Below are 17,902 nucleotides of genomic sequence, written 5' to 3'. Positions count from 1 at the left end.
GAAATATTTTTCTTTCAGATGTCTATACAAAAATTTATAAGAGAACTTATTTTGCATTCAATAAATCAACAACAATTTTACAAAGCCAATCCAAAATAGTAAGCAGGCTCTCATCAAGGTCTTATCTAGGTTTTAAAGATCAAATTAGTCCAAAGCACATTAATTCAAGCTAGGTAAAGCAATAAAATGGTAATACTTATACTTTAATCTATATAAACTATAAATCAAAACACTGAAATAAAACAGAATGCCAAGTAAAGTATGTTTGGATCATATTTTTCAGAAAAAAAGCTTTAAAATAATAACCATAAACTCACTGTGGCAATGAGCAGGCACAGAAAACTCCATTTAAAATAATTTCAACCTTCTTGACACATTTAGTATATAAAAAGCCTTAATAGTCAATAAGAAAAAGACAAACACTCCAGTAGAAAAATGGATGAAGGACATGAAATGGCAATTCAAAAAAAAGAAATGAAAATGAATATTAAACTGATGAAAAATATATTAAACCTTCCTACTAAACAAATGCAAATTAAAATGAGACACCATTTTTTTACTATCAAAATGGCAAATATTAAAAAGAATGATAATACCCAGTGTTGGTGAGGGTGTAGGGTGGGGTAAAGGGCACTCTCAAACACTGCTGGTGGGAGTGTAAATTGGTTCAACCTTTCTAGAAGGCAATTTGGCAATATGTATCAAAAGCCTTAAAAATGTCCATACCCTTTGACCCAGCAATTCCACTTCCAGGAATTTATCCTAAGGAAATAATCAGAGATTAGGCAAAGATGTCTGCACAAGGATGTTATCACAGTGTTTTTAATAATAGTGAAAAACTGGGAACAATTCAAGTGTCCAACAATAGGCAATTATGGTGCATCCATTTGATGTATTTGGCAGAGATTGCTAATTCCCTACCCAATATCCATTCTTTCATTTTCATCCTGATTTCAACTCAGTGGCAACATGCCTGACTAAAAGACTACATTTTCCAGCCTCCCTTGCTGCTGTGTAGCCAATGAGATGCAGGAGGGACTTACAAGGCAGAACTTCCAGGAAGACTCCTTAAGGGTAGCTTACTAAGTTGGAAGGCATTCCTCATTTTGCCCTTACCCTCTGCATCCTTCCTACAATATGGATTGCTGGAGCCCTAGCTACCATCTTTGAGCATAGATAATAGGTAACCTTGAAAATAGAAACCACATACTAGGATGGTGGAGCAGAAAACCAGAATGCTGATATCTTAATAAAAATGGAACTGCCTTTTTAGTTCTAGATAGCCTATTTTTGTAACTTTTTAAATTTTTTTTAATCCACGCTGCTTGCAGGATCCTAGCTCTCCCACCAGGGATCGAACTTGGCATTCGGCAGTGAAAGCATGGAGTCCTAACCACTGGACTGTCAGAGAATTCCCAGAATTGTTTTATATAAATGAGAATAAGCTTCTCTTTTGTTCAAATCACTATTAATTTAGGTTTTGTAATGAAAGCAGCCAAATCTACCCCTAATTAAAAGAGTGAAATACCATGTGAATATCAAAAGTTGTACTACAAAAATACTTATTAAGATGGGGAAGTGTTCGTGATGTATTGCTAAATAAAATAAGCAGACTATAAAATAGTGTTAGAGTATGGCCATTTAGTTTTTAAAATGTATATATACATTTTGACCTGTGGACAATGTGGAGGGTTAGGGTACAGTCAAAAATCCACATCACAGTTGGCCCTCTGTATCCATGGTTCCATATCTGAGGATTCAACCAGCTTTGAACTGTTTAGTACTACAGTACATACTTATTGAAAAAAATCCATATGTAAGTGAACCTGTGCAGTTCAAACCCATGTTTTAAGAGTCAAGTGTGTATACATTTGTTTATAAATATACCTAAAAAACACACTGGAAGTAACTATACTAAAATATTGTTTATATGCTTTTTAAATATTTAGATGGTAACATTATATGTTATTGTAAAATTTCTTTACACTATTCTGTTTTTTAGGATTTATATATCATGTGACTATTATTATTTGAGTGTGTATTATTTTTGAAATAAAGATTGGAAAAATCATATAAAACAAAAGTTATTAAAGAATGAAACCCTCTAAGTCTGTGCTAAGAATTCTTGTTGACTTTACAGCTAGTTGAGTAAATTTTGAATTAAAATAATAAGAAAACATATACTATGAAACTATACTATAGGAAATACAGGCTAAAATGGACTTTCTATATAATGTCTTAGAAGCTAGATAATTTTATAGCACAGGGAAAGCATAAGCAATACAAAATTAACTCATACTCAGTATCCAAATATTTAAATATTCAAAGTTACTATGAAAAAACTCTATAAAACATATATACATTTATAGAATACCTTTGTAGCATGCAAGTGTAAGAGCACTTTCTTTGAATTCATTAGAGTGAGTGTTGATGCCTGCCCCATGATCTAGAAGAACTCTTGCAACTTCCACATGACCTGCACTGGCTGCTTCCATTAAGGGGGTATGTCCATTTTCATTATGATCTTCTATATTTGCGCCTTCATTAAGTAGCACTTTCACAATATCAACAAATCCTCCAGCACAGGCATAAGTTAATGCAGTGTTGCCTAACAAAAAGAAATTAAAAATATGATAAAACTGATACAATTCCTACTATACTATTGCTCTAGTTCTATCACTTCAATGACCTTACATAAACCACTAGATTTATTATCTCAAGTTTTTCATTGTATTGGTTAGAAGCATCATCTGAATTTTAATACTAATTAAAAGGTTTATTATAAATGGGCCAATTTACCTCTCCTTCATATTTCCTTAGCTTGTAAAATAAGACCGTCATCTTGAAAAATTACTTCAATATATTTTAAAATAAAATATTCTAATACATCACTCAAAGTATTGCTTTTTCTTACAACACTATACAACTCAGAAACACTTAACATTTTCTATGTGTATTCATTTCTTAATTTTCTTTTACCTCTTCTTTATCTTTATACATTTATTCATAAGACAATTCATTGTTCTAGATACATTTTCTTTCTGAAATATATGTTTAGCCTACATTTATGAGAACCCAAAGAGACAGAAGTAAATCTCCCTCAGCTTAAGTTAACTCCTTCAAAATAAAAATTTATTTTAAAGGTCATTATTCTTTGATCTGCCACTTATTTCTTTCCTGATTTGTTTTGAGGACTTTTATTATTAAAGGGAGTAGGGAAATGGTTTAACTACCCAATAGTATGAGACTGAAGAAGACTGTTTTAAAAGTTCAGCAAGAAAACTATCATTTTAAAACCAAAGTTGTTCAGAATTCAACTGTTTAACAGTCTCAGACATTAAGGATATTAATTTAGGTTGCATTTAACATTTATTTAAGTATGCTAACATATACTCAAATGTCACTTAATGGAACACTGATATGCTTTCATTATTGAAACTGTTTTTTAAACCATGTGCTTGCTTGAGATTAAAGAATCTCATTACTAAACGTATATTTACTGCAACTCAAGACATATGACCAAGAGTTATAAAGAACCTTACTAGAGTAGTTTTTATGTTGTCAGGAAAATACCTGATTAGTAAATGCATTCTGTACACTTGACATAAAAAACTATAAGGTTTTGACTCTCAGGTTAATATATACAAGGTAGTTGGTATTTAAATGAGACAAAGAATTGTGAAAGATACAGTTCATAAATCTGCCTCTTTAAACATTATATATCATTGTGGCAAAGAAATTGTCCCCAGCAGAAAAACTGTCAATACTGATCAAACAGAATGTAAGAGCATTCCAAAGACTTCTGAAGATAACAAATTAATCTGTATTTTGCTCAGAGATTCTAAACAATGGCTACGATTTTTCTGTATATTTACAACCAACTGTCCCTAGGAATCAAATTTTTATCTCTCAGGTTATAGTTATTCATATCAATTTATTATCCTCAAATGAACACATCATTTTCGACATACCTGTTGCAGACTGTGAGTTGACATCTGCATCATGAAGAAGTAACAATTTCACAATATCTAAATAACCTCCACTGGATGCCGCCATTAGGGGAGTTATATCTCCTTTATTCCCTCTGTCTTCAACATTAGCATGCATAGCAAGCAATACCTTTAAAACACATAGGCACACAGAGAGAAACTGTCAATTCTTCCAATTAATAGTACTCTAGGTACTATTATACTGAATCTGGGAAGATACTCTTTTAGAATGGAGACAAGTAAAAATAAAAATAATAACCTTTGGGGAAAATATGCTAGTGTTCACTGCTCAAAACACTGGTTAGACATTATATTTTACATTACCATTACATATTAATCTTTAAGTAAAACAGGTAATCACATAACCATCCAATTATAAAATTTAACTGCTACGGTCAAAAAAATTGTATTATGCTTAGGATTATCTAGCAAGAGAATAGCAAACCTATTCACAAGACAGAAGCTAACTGGTAAACACATGGCTATTTCCCAATATTGATCTAACAGAAAAAAATCAAACTAAAAAGAATTGGGATAATCCAGATGGAATGAAAGTAAATCAACATTTTCCATTATAGTTGTATATTATTTCTAATGGCAAGTTTAAAATTTACTATTATTAATATTATCTCATGTGGTTTTTTTTCCTTTTTTTCCCTATGTGTCTCTCATTCACTAGGACTATTTTTGAGTAAGTGGCAGAAAAAATGGACCATGCCAAGTACATGCACAGAAAACAAAAATTAATTATGTATCAGTTTCTATTTAACCTACTGCCAAAAAGGAAAGACCTTGGTCTCTAATGATGATTTTTCATTAATGATAAAAAATATATAAAACATCAAAACCTTCCACAATTCTGATCACTAGAGATTACTTCTGCTTACTTGTGCTAATTCATAATACCCAGCTGAACAAGCCAAACACAGCAGGCTTTCTCCTTCTTCAGTATGTTCATTTACACTTCTGCCTTCATCTAGCAGTTTACGAACAGCATTCACATCCCCATCGGAACAAGCTTCTGCCAGACTGCGACTGAAAACAAACCAACACAGAAAAACTCAAGGTCCTATGATAATGAATTGTATTAAATATATACAGTTAGTCATACAAAGAAAAATGCTGATATTGTAAGAAAAAAATTATCTGAACATTTATTTGCATACTAATTTTTCATGTATGTGCACCAAGCCAGAAAGCAGTAAGTAAATGTGAAAACAGCTGTCATTTTTATCTTTCAAAATGTCCTAACATATTGTCATGTCATATTAAGTTTTAAGTAAACTGTATAAAGCATTAGATGCCCAAGTTTTTAAACTAATGTAATGATTCCCAAAGACGTATTTATTTTAAATTTAAAATTTTACTCGGTAATAGTGAGGTGAGTAGAGGTAATAGAAGATGAAAATCTAAATAAAATTTTTACTGCAGAATGAATAACAAAATCAGTGAATCTCTAACCTTAATGTGCATACAAACAGCCCATGTTTCTTGTTAAAATGTAGATTCTGATTCAGTAGATCCAAGTCTGAAATTCTACATTTCTAATAAGTTCTCAGGTGATGCTGATGCTGCTAGTTCCAAGCACCATGTTTGAGTAGCAAGGACCTAGATTACTGCATTAGCAACCCATTTCATTTATTATTACTCAGGTGGTCAGTTTAGAGTTTCAACTATAACCTTTGGAGTAAGTAATTTCATTAGAAATGAAAATCAGATATAGAATTGAATACTCAGCAGAAGTCATTAAACACATACGTGTCTACTTGTCCTGCATTGTGACTGTTTTCCGCCCTCATCCGTGTCAGTGCAGCGGCAGCTTCATCCAGTGCACAACTTACTGAGGATGTCAGTCTTCGGAGTACCTCAGGATCTGCAAAGGCTTTACCATCAGCAGTTGACAATTTGCCAATTCCTTCAGTATGCATCAATTAGATGGTGCAGGGGAAGAAGAAGCATAAATGTATAAATTGTAATTACATTTCTAAACACTATTATCTAGGGCAAAATGCATGTGTAAGGCTGACAATTTCAATTTTGCCACTAATGTCAAAAGGCCATTCATAACTACCTATGTTTTAGTCTTTTCATCTTTACAATTCACATAATACTAATTTGTCCTCTACCTAACTCCAAATATAACTTAATGCTTACTGTAAAAAAATGGATGAGATTTCTATCAAAGTATAATTACAGCATCAGATCTAGAGTATAAGACCCTATCTATCTATTGATATTCTTAGCGGTAGTGAAGGAGATATTCTTTAATATTACAACAAACAATGCAACCCAAAGTTTCTTCCTTTGATTGAACACCCACCTAGAACCATTTTCTGGGTAAACATGGTAAATTAAAATAAATTATCATATTTTACATTTATTATGTGCTTTTAAACGTGCCAGACAGAAAGGAATAAAACCTAGCTCCTGTCCTTACAGAGCTCACAATCTGGTTGGTCTAGGCTGCCAATAAATCTTTCTCTCTAGATTCAGTGAAGAATCAGTAACAGAAAACTTTGTGGATATCACCACCTGTTACTGCTGAAAATGAGAGGAAAATAGCCAATAAAAATTTATAGAACAAAAAAAAAGGGAAAAATTGCACTGTAAGAGAAAAAATAGACATTGTGATGCTATCCAGTTACAACAGTATGGTAGTATGACACCTGCACAGAAAAATAATTCTATCAAGGATATATAATAGAGCCCCCAAGATCCTGGATTATTTGTGAGCTCAATATATGACAAAGGTGACACTTCAAATCAATGGAGATAAGAGAGCTTATTTCCTAAACACTATTCAGAAGTTGGCTATTTGAAAATTAGGTAAGATCTCAAATTCATACCATTTACAAAAATAAAAACCAGGTAGACTTAAATGAAATCTGAAAAGTACTATTATACTATGTAGTATTCTTCTATTGCTGATGTTAAGGAGGATTTTCTAGCCATGAGACCAAATCACGAAAGCTATAAAGTAAAAAATTAGTAAATGTGATATTAAACATGTTTATTTTCAATAAAAATTTCTATATAATTAAAGGCACCATAAATAAAATTAAGGCAAAATAAAAACTGGAAAAATTAACACACAATTAATTTATATCATTTATAAAGAACTACCACACAACTTGTTGATAATATTGACTGAACACAAACTATGAAATTGACCAAAAGAACAAAGGTGTGAGGCCCTTTCAAACAGTTGATAGGAAGGTACAGTAACATAAACTTGAGATTTCTATTGATAAGTTATCAAAATTTTGAATGCAAAAATATCCTGACCTAGCAGTATCACTTTCTAAAACTCTGTCCTATGAAGATACTTGTACAAGCAAGAAAAGTTATAGATATATATGGATATATAGATATATGGATATATATAAACTATAGCAGTATTTGTGATATAAAAAAATTGGAAATAACCTAAAAATATCAATCTGGATAGAAGGATGAACACAATAAATTAAGTGAAAAAAAGTGAAGTCGCTCAGTCGTGTCCGACTATTTGTGACCCCATGGACTATAGCCTACCAAGCTCCTCCATCCATGGGATTTTCCAGGCAAGAATACTGGAGTGGATTACCATTTCCTTCTCCAGGGGATCTTCCTGACCCAGGGATCGAACACGGGTCTCCTGCATTGCAGGCAGACGCTTTACCATCTGAGCCACCAGGGAAGTCCAAAAAAGGAAAGTGAAAAAAGGAAAATTATGATTTGTTAATATGAACCTATTTAACTTAAAAAAAATCATGTATATTCAAATATACATGTGTATTTATATAACTACAAGTGAAAGTCTGAAAGTATATGTAAATCTTGACAAGTATATGTAAACCTTTACAATCAAATTAATACATCTCATTGTGTTTTCAGTCAGTTCAGTTCAGTCGCTCAGTCGTGTCCTACTCTTTGCAACCCATGGACTGCAGCAAACCCGGCCTCCCCGTCCATCACCAACTCCCAGAGTTTACTCAAACTCATGTCCATTGAGTCGGTGATGCCATCCAACCACCTCATCCTCTGTCATCCCCTTCTCCTCCTGCCTTCAATCTTTCCTAGCACCAGGGTCTTTTCAAATGAGTCAGCTCTTCGCGTCAGGTGGCCAAAATACTGGAGTTTCAGCTTCAGCATCAGTCCTTCCAATGAATATTCAGGACTGATTTCCTTTAGGATGAACTGGTTGTATCTCCCTGCAGTCCAAGGGATTCTCAAGAATCTTCTCCAACACAACAGTTCAAAAGCATCAATTCTTCGGCACTCAACTTTCTTTACAGTCCAATTCTCACATCCATACATGACTTCTGGAAAAACCATAGCCTTGATGAGACAGACCTTTGTTGGCAAGATAATATCTCTGCTTTTTAATATGCTGTCTAGGTTGGTCATAACTTTCCTTCCAAGGAGTAAGCGTCTTTTAATTTTATGGCTATAGTCACCATCTGTAGTGATTTTGGAGCCCCAAAAAATAAAGTCTGCCACTGTTGCCACTGTTTCCCCATCTATTTGCCATGAATGGATGGGACTGGATACCATGATCTTTGTTTTCTGAATGTTGAGCTTTAAGCCAACTTTTTCACTCTCCTCTTTCACTTTCATCAAGATTCTCTTTAGTTCTTCACTTTCTGCCATAAGGATGGTGTCATCTGCATATCTGAAGTTATTGACATTTCTCCCAACAATCTTGATTCCAGCTTGTGCTACCTCCAGCCCAGGTTTCTCATCATGTACTCTGCATCATGTTAAATAAGCAAGGTGACAATATACAGCCTTGACGTACTCCTTTTCCTGTTTGGAACCAGTCTGTTATTCCATGCCCAGCTCTAACTGCTGCTTCCTGACCTACATACAGATTTTTCAAGAGGCAGGTCAGGTTGTCTGGTATTCCCATCTCTTTCAGAATCTTCCACAGTTTATTGTGATCCACACAGTCAAAGGCTTTGGCATAGTCAATAAAGCAGAAGTAGATGTTTTTCTGGAACTCTCTTGCTTTTTCGATGATCCAGCGGACGTTGGCAACTTGATCTCTGGTTCCTCTGCCTTTTCTAAATCAAGCTTAAACATCTGGAAATTCACAGTTCTCATATTGTTGGCGCCTGGCTTGGAGAATTTTGAGCATTACTTTACTAGCGTGTGAGACGAGGGCAATTGTGCAGTAGTTTGAACATTCTTTGGCATGGCCTTTCTTTGGGATTGGAATGAAAACTGAACTTTTCCAGTCCTGTGGCCACTGCTGAGTTTTCCAAATTTGCTGGCATATTGAGTGCAGAACTTTCACAGCATCATCTTTTTGGATTTGAAATAGCTCAACTGGAATTCCATCACCTCCACTAGCTTTGTTTGTAGTGATGCTTCCTAAGGCCCACTTGACTTCACATTCCAGGATGTCTGGCTCTAGGTGAGTGATCACACCATCGTGATTATCTGGGTTGTGAACATCTTTTTTGTACAGTTCTTTTTTGTATTCCTGCCACCTCTTCTTAATATCTTCTGCTTCCGTTAGGTCCATACCATTTCTGTCCTTTATTGAGCCCATATTTGCATGAAATGTTCCCTTGGTAGCTCTAATTTTCTTGACGAGATCTCTAGTCTTTCCCATTCTATTGTTTTCCTCTATTTCTTTGCACTGATCACTGAGGAAGGCTTTCTTATCTCTCCTTGCTATTCTTTGGAACTCTGCATTCAAATAGCTATATTTTTCCTTTTCTCCTTTGCATTTCACTTCTCTTCTTTTCATGGCTACTGGTAAGGCCTCCTCAGACAGACATCTTGCTTTTCTGCATTTCTTTTTCTTGGGGATGGTCTTGATCCCTGTCTCCTGTACAGTGTCACAAACCTCCGTCCATAGTTCATCAGGCACTCTGTCTATCAGATATAGTCCCTTAAATCTATTTCTCACTTCCACTGTATAATCATTAGGGATTTGATTTAGGTCATACCTGAATGGTCTAGTGGTTTTCCCTAGTTTCTTCACTTTAAGTCTGAATTGGGCAATAAGTAATTCATGATCTGAGCCACAGTCAGTTCCTGGTCTTGTTTTTGCTGACTGTATACAGCTTCTCCATCTTTGGCTGCAAAGAATATAATCAATCTGATTTCAGTATTGACCATCTGATGATGTCCATGTGTAGAGTCTTCTCTTGTGTTGTTGGAAGAGGGTGTTTGCTATGACCAGTGCATTCTCTTGGCAAAACTCTATTAGCTTTTGTCCTACTTCATTCTGTACTCCAAAGCCAAATGTGCCTGTTACTCCAATTGTTTCTTGACTTCCTACTTTTACATTCCAGTCCCCTATAATGAAAAGGACACCTTTTTGGGGTGTTAGTTCTAGAATGTCTTGTAGGTCTTCATAGTACCATTCAACTTCAGCTTCGTCAGCATTACTGGTTGGGGCATAGACTTGGATTACCGTGATACTGAATGGTTTGCCTTGGAAATGAACAGAGATCATTGTGTCGTTTTTGAGATTGGGTCCAAGTACTACATTTCGGACTCTTTTTTTGACTATGATGGCTACTCCATTTCTTCTAAGGGATTCTTGTCCACAGTAGTAGATATAATGGTCATCTGAGTTAAATTCACCCATTCCAGTCCATTTCAGTTCGCTGATTTCCTAAAATGTCGATGTTCACTCTTGTCATCTGTTTGACCATTTCCAATTTGCCTTGATTTCATGGACCTAACATTCCAGGTTCCTATGGAATATTGCTCTTTATAGCATCAGACCCTGCTTCCATCACCAGTCACACCCACAACTGGGTGTTGTTTTTGCTTTGGTTCCGTCTCTTCATTCTTTCTGCAGTTATTTCTACACTGATCTCCAGTGGCATATTGGGCACCTACCGACCTGCAGAGTTTATCTTTCAGTGTTCTATCTTTTTGCCTTTTCATACTGTTCATGGGGTTCTCAAGGCAAGACTACTGAAGTGGTCTGCCATTCCCTTCTCCAGTGGACCACATTTTGTCAGAACTCTCCACCATGACCCATCTGTCTTGGGTGGCCCCACACGGCATGGCTCATAGTTTCATTGAGTTATACAAGGCTCTGATCCATGTGATTTTGTATTATCTATTACATTTGTAATTTAGAAAAGAATTTTTAAAAATTCTTCTTGAAATGGCCTTAATTCTATTGTTTTTTTAAATCTCAAAGAACCTTAAAGTAAAAAATATTTTCAACTTTTTTTTTTTCAGTTAAAATAGTGTCAAGAATTCTGTCTTTAGGGCTCACTTCAGCAGCACATATACTAAAATTGGAACAAAACAGAAAAGATTAGCATGGCCCTTGTGCAGGGATGACGTGCAAATTCATGAAGCGTTTCATAATTTTAAACCTACATGTAAGACCAGAAACTATAAAACTCTTAGAGGAAAACATAGGCAGAACACTGGATGACATAAATCAAAGCAAGAGTCTCTGTGACCCACATCCTAGAGCAATGGAAATAAAAACAAAAGTCAACAAGTGGGACCTAATTAAACTTAAAAGCTTTTGCATAGCAAAGGAAACTATAAACAAGGTGAAAAGACATCCCTTAGCATGAGAGACAATAATAGCAAATGAAAACTGATAAAGGATTGATTTCCAAAATATACGAGCAGCTCATACAGCTGAATACCAGAAAAACAAACAACCCAATTAACGAGTAGGAAAAAGACCTAAACAGACATTTCTCCAAAGAAGATATACAGGTAGATGGCTAACAAACACATGAAAAGAGGCTCAACATTGCTCATTATTAGAGAAATGCAAATCAAAATTACAATGAGATATCACCCCACACTGGTCAGGATGGCCATCATCAAAAAGTCTACATACAATAAATGCTGGAGAGAGTGTGGAGAAAAGGGAACCCTCTTGCACTGTTGGTGGGAATGTAAATTGATTCAGCCACTATGGAAGATGGTATGGCAATTCCTTAAAAACTAGTAATAAAACCACCATATGACTGAGCATTCCCACTCCTAGGCATGCCCTGAGGAAACCAAAATTGAAAAGAAAGTTGTACCCCAATGTTCACTGAAGCACTATTTACAATAGTGAGAACATGGAAGCAACCTAGATGTCCAGATAACAGATAAATGGATAAAGAAGTTGTGGTACATATACACAATGGAATATTACTTAACCATGAAAAGGAAGGCATCTGAGTCAGTTCTAATGAGGTGGATGAACCTAGAGCCTATTATACAGAGTGAAGTAAGTCAGAAAAAGAAAAATAAATATCTTATATTAATACATATATATGGAATCTAGAAAGATGGTACAGATGAATTTATTTGGAGGGCAGCAATGAAGAAACAGACATAGAGAACAGACTTATTGACATAGGGTGAGGAGAGGAAGGAGAGGGTGGGATGCATGGAGAGAATAACATGAAAACTTAAATTACCATATTTAAAACACATAGCCAATGGTAATTTGCTGTATGTCTCAGGGAACTCAAACAGGGGCTCTATATCAAACTAGAGGGGTGGGATGGGGAGGGAAATGATAGGGAGGTCCAAGAAGGAGGGGACATATGTATACCTATGACTGATTCATGTTGATGTTTACAAAATCTGTGAAGCAATTATTCTTCATTAAAAAATTTTAAAAAAAATTATACTTATAAGGAAAAAAATCTTATCTTTACAAGTCTAGTAAAATTTAATACATTCTCATAATTAAATAAACATAAGTCTAAAAATTCCTCTTAAATGTTATAGGCTCATGAAATGTCCAAAAAAACAAATGAAAATACTAATGCACAAAAAGAAAGTATTCATTAAGCATATGACTTGGACAGGGCTTCAAAAGTACATTTTAAAAAACATTTGATAGGACTTCCCTGATGATCCAGCAGTTAAGAATCTGCCTTACAACACATGGAATGAGAGTTTGATCCCTGGTGGGGGGACTAAGATCCCACATGCAGGGTACCACAACTATCAAGCCCAAGTACTCTAGAGCCCTTGTTTCACAACAAGACAGAAGCCCGAATGCAGCAATGAAGAGCCTAGGAGCCACAACAAAGAGTGGAGCCAAAAGAAAAGAAAAAAAAAACTGTAAATTTTTCTAGATTAAATTCTTATGTATTTGTAATGTACACACATCTTTACACTAAATAAATAAACATAGGGATGAGGTTGGATGGCATCATTGACTCAATGGACATGAGTCTGAGCAAACTCCAAGAGATAGTGAAGGACATGGAAGCCTGGCGTATTGCAGTCCATGGAGTCGCAAAGAGTCAGACACAACTGAGCGACTGAACAACAACAGTAGAAGAAGGAAACATCATACAAAGTAAACATATCTCAAAAGCAATATACAAAGATTAGAAAAAGATAAACTCCCTCTTAAAACAATTTTAGGAAATGAAAGGCTTTCATTACAATGTGATGGAAATTTTGTTAGGCAAATTGTGAGAAGGCTTTAGAATATAAAAGTTATTTATTAAAGAAGTATATATTACTTTGAGAAAGCATGCTTATCACAGAGTTTTCTGTTGCTTCAAAATTGACACCATTTGGTAAATTCTGGTTCAATTTTGTGTTCAATTTTTATTTAAATGTCTTCTAAGTAAAAAAAAGCAATCTACAATTAAGTTACAGACTAAAGTCAGTAATCAAGTGCACAGTTCCCTAAAATCAGCTAAAAGACTCATAATTTGATGGATTCAATTTACCTTATACATTTTAATTTTACAGTGTAACTGGTAACAAGTTTTCCTTAATAACTAGCTACTTATCTAATACTTTAAAAATGCTGGTGTTATTGTATAGCAGGGAACTATATTCAGTGTCATGCAGTAAACCATAATGGAAAAGAATACATATATATGTATGACTGAATCAGTTTGCTGTATACCTGAAGCTAACACAACACTATAAATCAACTATATTTCAATTTTAAAAAAAGTTAGAGCTGAGCCTAGAAATCACTCACTGAGAACTTTCAAGCAAGAATTTTTTAAACATAAAATGTGAACATTTTCTTTAGGAAATTTTTTAAAAACCCTAAGTTTTACAGACTTCAAACTTTATATAGTATATAATTTGGTGATAATCTTGTATAACTTTGAATAGATATGGAATCTTGTTGTTGTTTTTTTTTTTTGCTGCTCACAGGATCTTAGCTCCCCCACCAGGAATGGAATCTGGGCCCTTGGCCGTGGAAGTGTGGAGTCCCAACCATGACCACCAGGGAGTTCTCTGGAGTCTTTTAAAGAAATGAGAAAGAGAAAAGAAAAAATAAAGTACCTGCTGCTTCCAGCAAGGCTTCTAGTCGTGCCTGTGTCTCTGGATCCACAGTGCGTAAGTCTGCTCCTTCTGCAGTGCTTGATAAGAATATCTCTGATGTTGTTTTAAGCACTGGGTTATCCAAATCTTCTTGGTCCAAAATAAATGATTCAACCTGTTGATGAATTAAAGATGCAATATTCATAAAGCTGATCTTAATATAGTTAGAATACTACAATTGAAGGTCATAGGACTTCTGATTTGGAATTTAAACATAACCAAATAAATTACTGCAAAAACAGGAGATTATGGGGACAGACTTTGAGGGAGCCTCCTGACTATCTGCTTATCTTCAGACACACCAGATTCAAGTTTCCTGGAGAGCAATGAATCCTCTGTGCCCACTACAGAGCCTGAAAAGCAGCATTTTTAAAATGAAACAAGTACATCAACACAGCCCCTAGGAAGACATATACAGGAATAGATAGTAAAACGACTAGATAGCATAAACAGGTCATTGAGGTATAGTTTCTCCTCTCTTCCAATCAATATAGTCAATTCTGACTCTTACACTAAAGAAAAGAATATTTAATCCACTGTCAAATATCTTAAGTGCTCTAGACAGGAAAACTTTATTAGGTTAGGAATCATAGCCATTTGTTCACTGCTCTATCCTCTGAGCCTATGAATATCTTGTATATGGTAGTTATTCAATACAACTTTGTTGAATGAATAGCATAAGTAAAATTAACTTATAAAAATAAACATGCAACCCTATAATTTTAAATTAATTGTAAATTTTCTTACCAAATAAAATATGTACAACCTTTTTGGGAAGCAATTTGGAAAAATAAATCAAAATGCTTTCAAAAGCACTTCTCTGATCCAGTAATTTCATTTAAAGAAATCTCTAAGAATTCACCTGGGCTTCCCTGGTGGCTCAGTGATAAAGAATCCGCCTGCCAGTGCTGGAAACATGGGTTTAATCCCTGGTCTGGGAAGATCCCACATGCTGTAGAGCAACTAAACCCTTTCGCCACAACTAACTAGAGCCTGTGCTCTAGAGCATGCAAGCCACAACAAAGGAAGCTGCGTGCTCTAGAGTCCATGTTCTACAACAAAAGAAGCCACCACAATGGGAAGTCCAAGCCCGCGCCAGCTAGCGAGTAGCCCCCACTCGCCCACAACTAGATAAAAGCCTGTACAGCATCAAAGACCCAGCACAGTCAAAAAAAGAAAAAGAATCCGCCCACAATGCGGGAGACCTGAGTTCAATCCCTGGGTCGGGAAGATAGTCCGAAGGAGCAAACAGCAACCCCCTCCGGTATTCTTGCCTGGGAAATCCCATGGACAGAGGAGCCTGGGGGCCTGCAGTCCATGGGATCGCAAAGAATCGGACACGACTGAGCGAATAACACTTCCACTTCCATCTTTAAAAACTTATCTGAATGCAAGAAAAAAAATGCACAGGGATGTTCATTGCAGCATTAACTAAAATTCCAAAAATTAAGTTAAAAAAACTACAATAGGGGATTTGGTAAGTACATTTTGTACATTCACAGGATGGACCACTATGCATTCATTAAGAATAATATTTTTGAAGCATGTTTAATAGTACAAGTAATAAAATTAGGCGAAAACCACAAGATTTAAGACTACAATCTTTATTTTGCAAAAAGTATGTACGTATATGTATGCAAAGATGATCATATGAGTACTCATGCATATATAATCATGAATACATATTTATATACCTCTATATGTCTATAATATGTAAATATGTCTAACCAGGCAGGTTAACATACTTGTAGACAGAAAAACAGGAACAGAAGGGTTAAGTACTTCTTCAAGGCTTCATAGCTAATAAATGGCAAAGTCACATTTCAAACACAGGCCATGTGACTCTTAGACATTAAGCAATAGATACTACCTGCCAAATTCATAAACAAAGTACCATAGTATTTGGATTACATTATTTGGAATATTTGACTAGTTGGTGATCAGTTTTCACAATGGATACCAAATAAAGATATCCTAATAAAGATAGTAAAGTTAAAATGATGTTGATATATTTTATTATCCAATGATGTGCTTTAAATAAAGTAAATCTTTAACATCATATCCAATAACACTGAGCCATGTACTGTGGTTTTTTTTTTTAATACAGCTTCTTTAATACGTAATTACAGACAAAGATGTCATTCTAGATCAAAGCCAACAGATCAATGTATACTATCAGTTTTCAAATGATTTGAAAGGTAACTGCTCATACAAGAAAGAGCTTGTTGCAAGCACAAGAAATTATTACATATTTTTAGATACATACACCTGCAGTTGTAAGGATAGTTAAAACCATTACAAATTCTGAAATTTATTAAAATCAGTATTTAGATGCTAATATGTCTATTTTATAAAAGCAACGGTCTCATACACCATTACACATATTACAAAGATAAATACAGATTACATCATGTAACATTTTAAAAATCCAAGATAAGGATTTCCAATTTTCTCCCATTCATTCTCCAATATTTACTGAAGTCTTGTTTTATACAAACTACTATGAGAATACAAAAATATGGTAGAAGAAATGTCAAAGACACCAACAACTGTCACAAAAGGCCTCCAAGAGAAATAAATGGTCAAACTATATGCATTAAAGAGAGCGAAATCACTTCCAGCCCCAGTACTCTAAGAAGACTTTGCAGAATCTGAGCTAGGCTTTGAAGGCTGCACAGAATTGCACAGGTGGTCAGACAAGTAGCTGGGGAGTAAGGGAATGAAATTAAAAAATGGACTTGAAGATGCATTTAAAAAGTGACAAATGATCCACTCTCAAAAATAAAAGGTCCTTTGTACATTGTTAGTAGAAGCAAAAATGATGAAGTGCCTGTGGGACACTGTTTGGCAGTTCTTCAAAAATTAAACACAGAATTACCAAATGACCTAGCAATTCCACTTCTATGTATACACCTAAGAAGACTGAAATATACATGTTCATACAAAAGTTTGTACACAGACATTCATAGTTGCATTAAGCATAGTAAACAAAAAGTGGAAACAACCCATATGTTAACCAGTAAACTGATAAACAAAATAATAATATCCATACAATGGAATTTTATTCAGCCAAGTTCATGTGCTTAGCATGGACAAAGTCAGATGCAAAAAGTTACATATTGTACAAATTTGCTTATATGAAATGTCCAGCACAGGCAAACCCCCAGAGACAGAAAGATTTTTAGTGGTTTCCTGAAGAGCTGGCAAAAGAGGAATGGGAATGACCGCTAACAGTATATACTATGAAATTATTACCACAATAAGTTAACATCTATCACCTCACATAATTACATTTTTTTTTCCTAGTTAGAATTCACTTAAATTTTTAAACATAGTTTTAGACATTTTATATTTAGCTTCTGACCCAAAAGATCAAATTTTAAATATCTGTAACACTTGTGGGGAAAATCTTAAGTTCCCAGAATGAGTTATACATAACTAGACATATAAATGACTTGAATACATTTGTGCCAAAAGGTACTCAATTCTCATACTTTTCTGTCCTACCCTCTGTAAAATCTTAATTGTCTCAGGATTTCCATGGTGGTCCAGGGGTTAGAAATCCACCGGCCAAGGCAGAGGACACGGGTTCAATCCCAGGTCGGGGAACTAGGATACCACATGCTGAG

At 34.9% G+C, this 17,902-nt stretch overlaps 1 protein-coding gene and 1 non-coding gene across 7 annotated transcripts in view; one reads left to right on the top strand and one right to left on the bottom strand.

Moving 5' to 3' along the window:
* The window catches only part of LOC122700232 (ankyrin repeat and KH domain-containing protein 1), a 104,226-nt gene that overhangs the window by 64,219 nt on the left and 22,105 nt on the right, over positions 1–17,902 (bottom strand). For all 6 annotated transcript variants that reach the window (XM_043912964.1, XM_043912965.1, XM_043912966.1 and 3 more), the window contains exons 2-6: positions 14,235–14,388; positions 5,748–5,904; positions 4,877–5,024; positions 3,972–4,119; positions 2,375–2,608 (exon numbers count right to left, since the gene is read on the bottom strand). In XM_043912964.1, coding sequence (XP_043768899.1) covers positions 2,375–2,608; positions 3,972–4,119; positions 4,877–5,024; positions 5,748–5,904; positions 14,235–14,388 — 841 coding nt within the window. The remainder of the gene's footprint in view (positions 1–2,374; positions 2,609–3,971; positions 4,120–4,876; positions 5,025–5,747; positions 5,905–14,234; positions 14,389–17,902) is intronic.
* On the top strand, positions 11,213–11,319 carry LOC122701116. Its single transcript, XR_006342964.1, has one exon. It is a non-coding gene; the product is annotated as a U6 spliceosomal RNA (small nuclear RNA).

Source organism: Cervus elaphus, chromosome 9, assembly GCF_910594005.1.
Source record: "Cervus elaphus chromosome 9, mCerEla1.1, whole genome shotgun sequence".
Taxonomy (NCBI): Eukaryota; Metazoa; Chordata; class Mammalia; order Artiodactyla; family Cervidae; genus Cervus; species Cervus elaphus.
The sequence above is the reverse complement of the archived record's forward strand: the minus strand, read 5'-3'. Positions and strand labels throughout refer to the sequence as shown.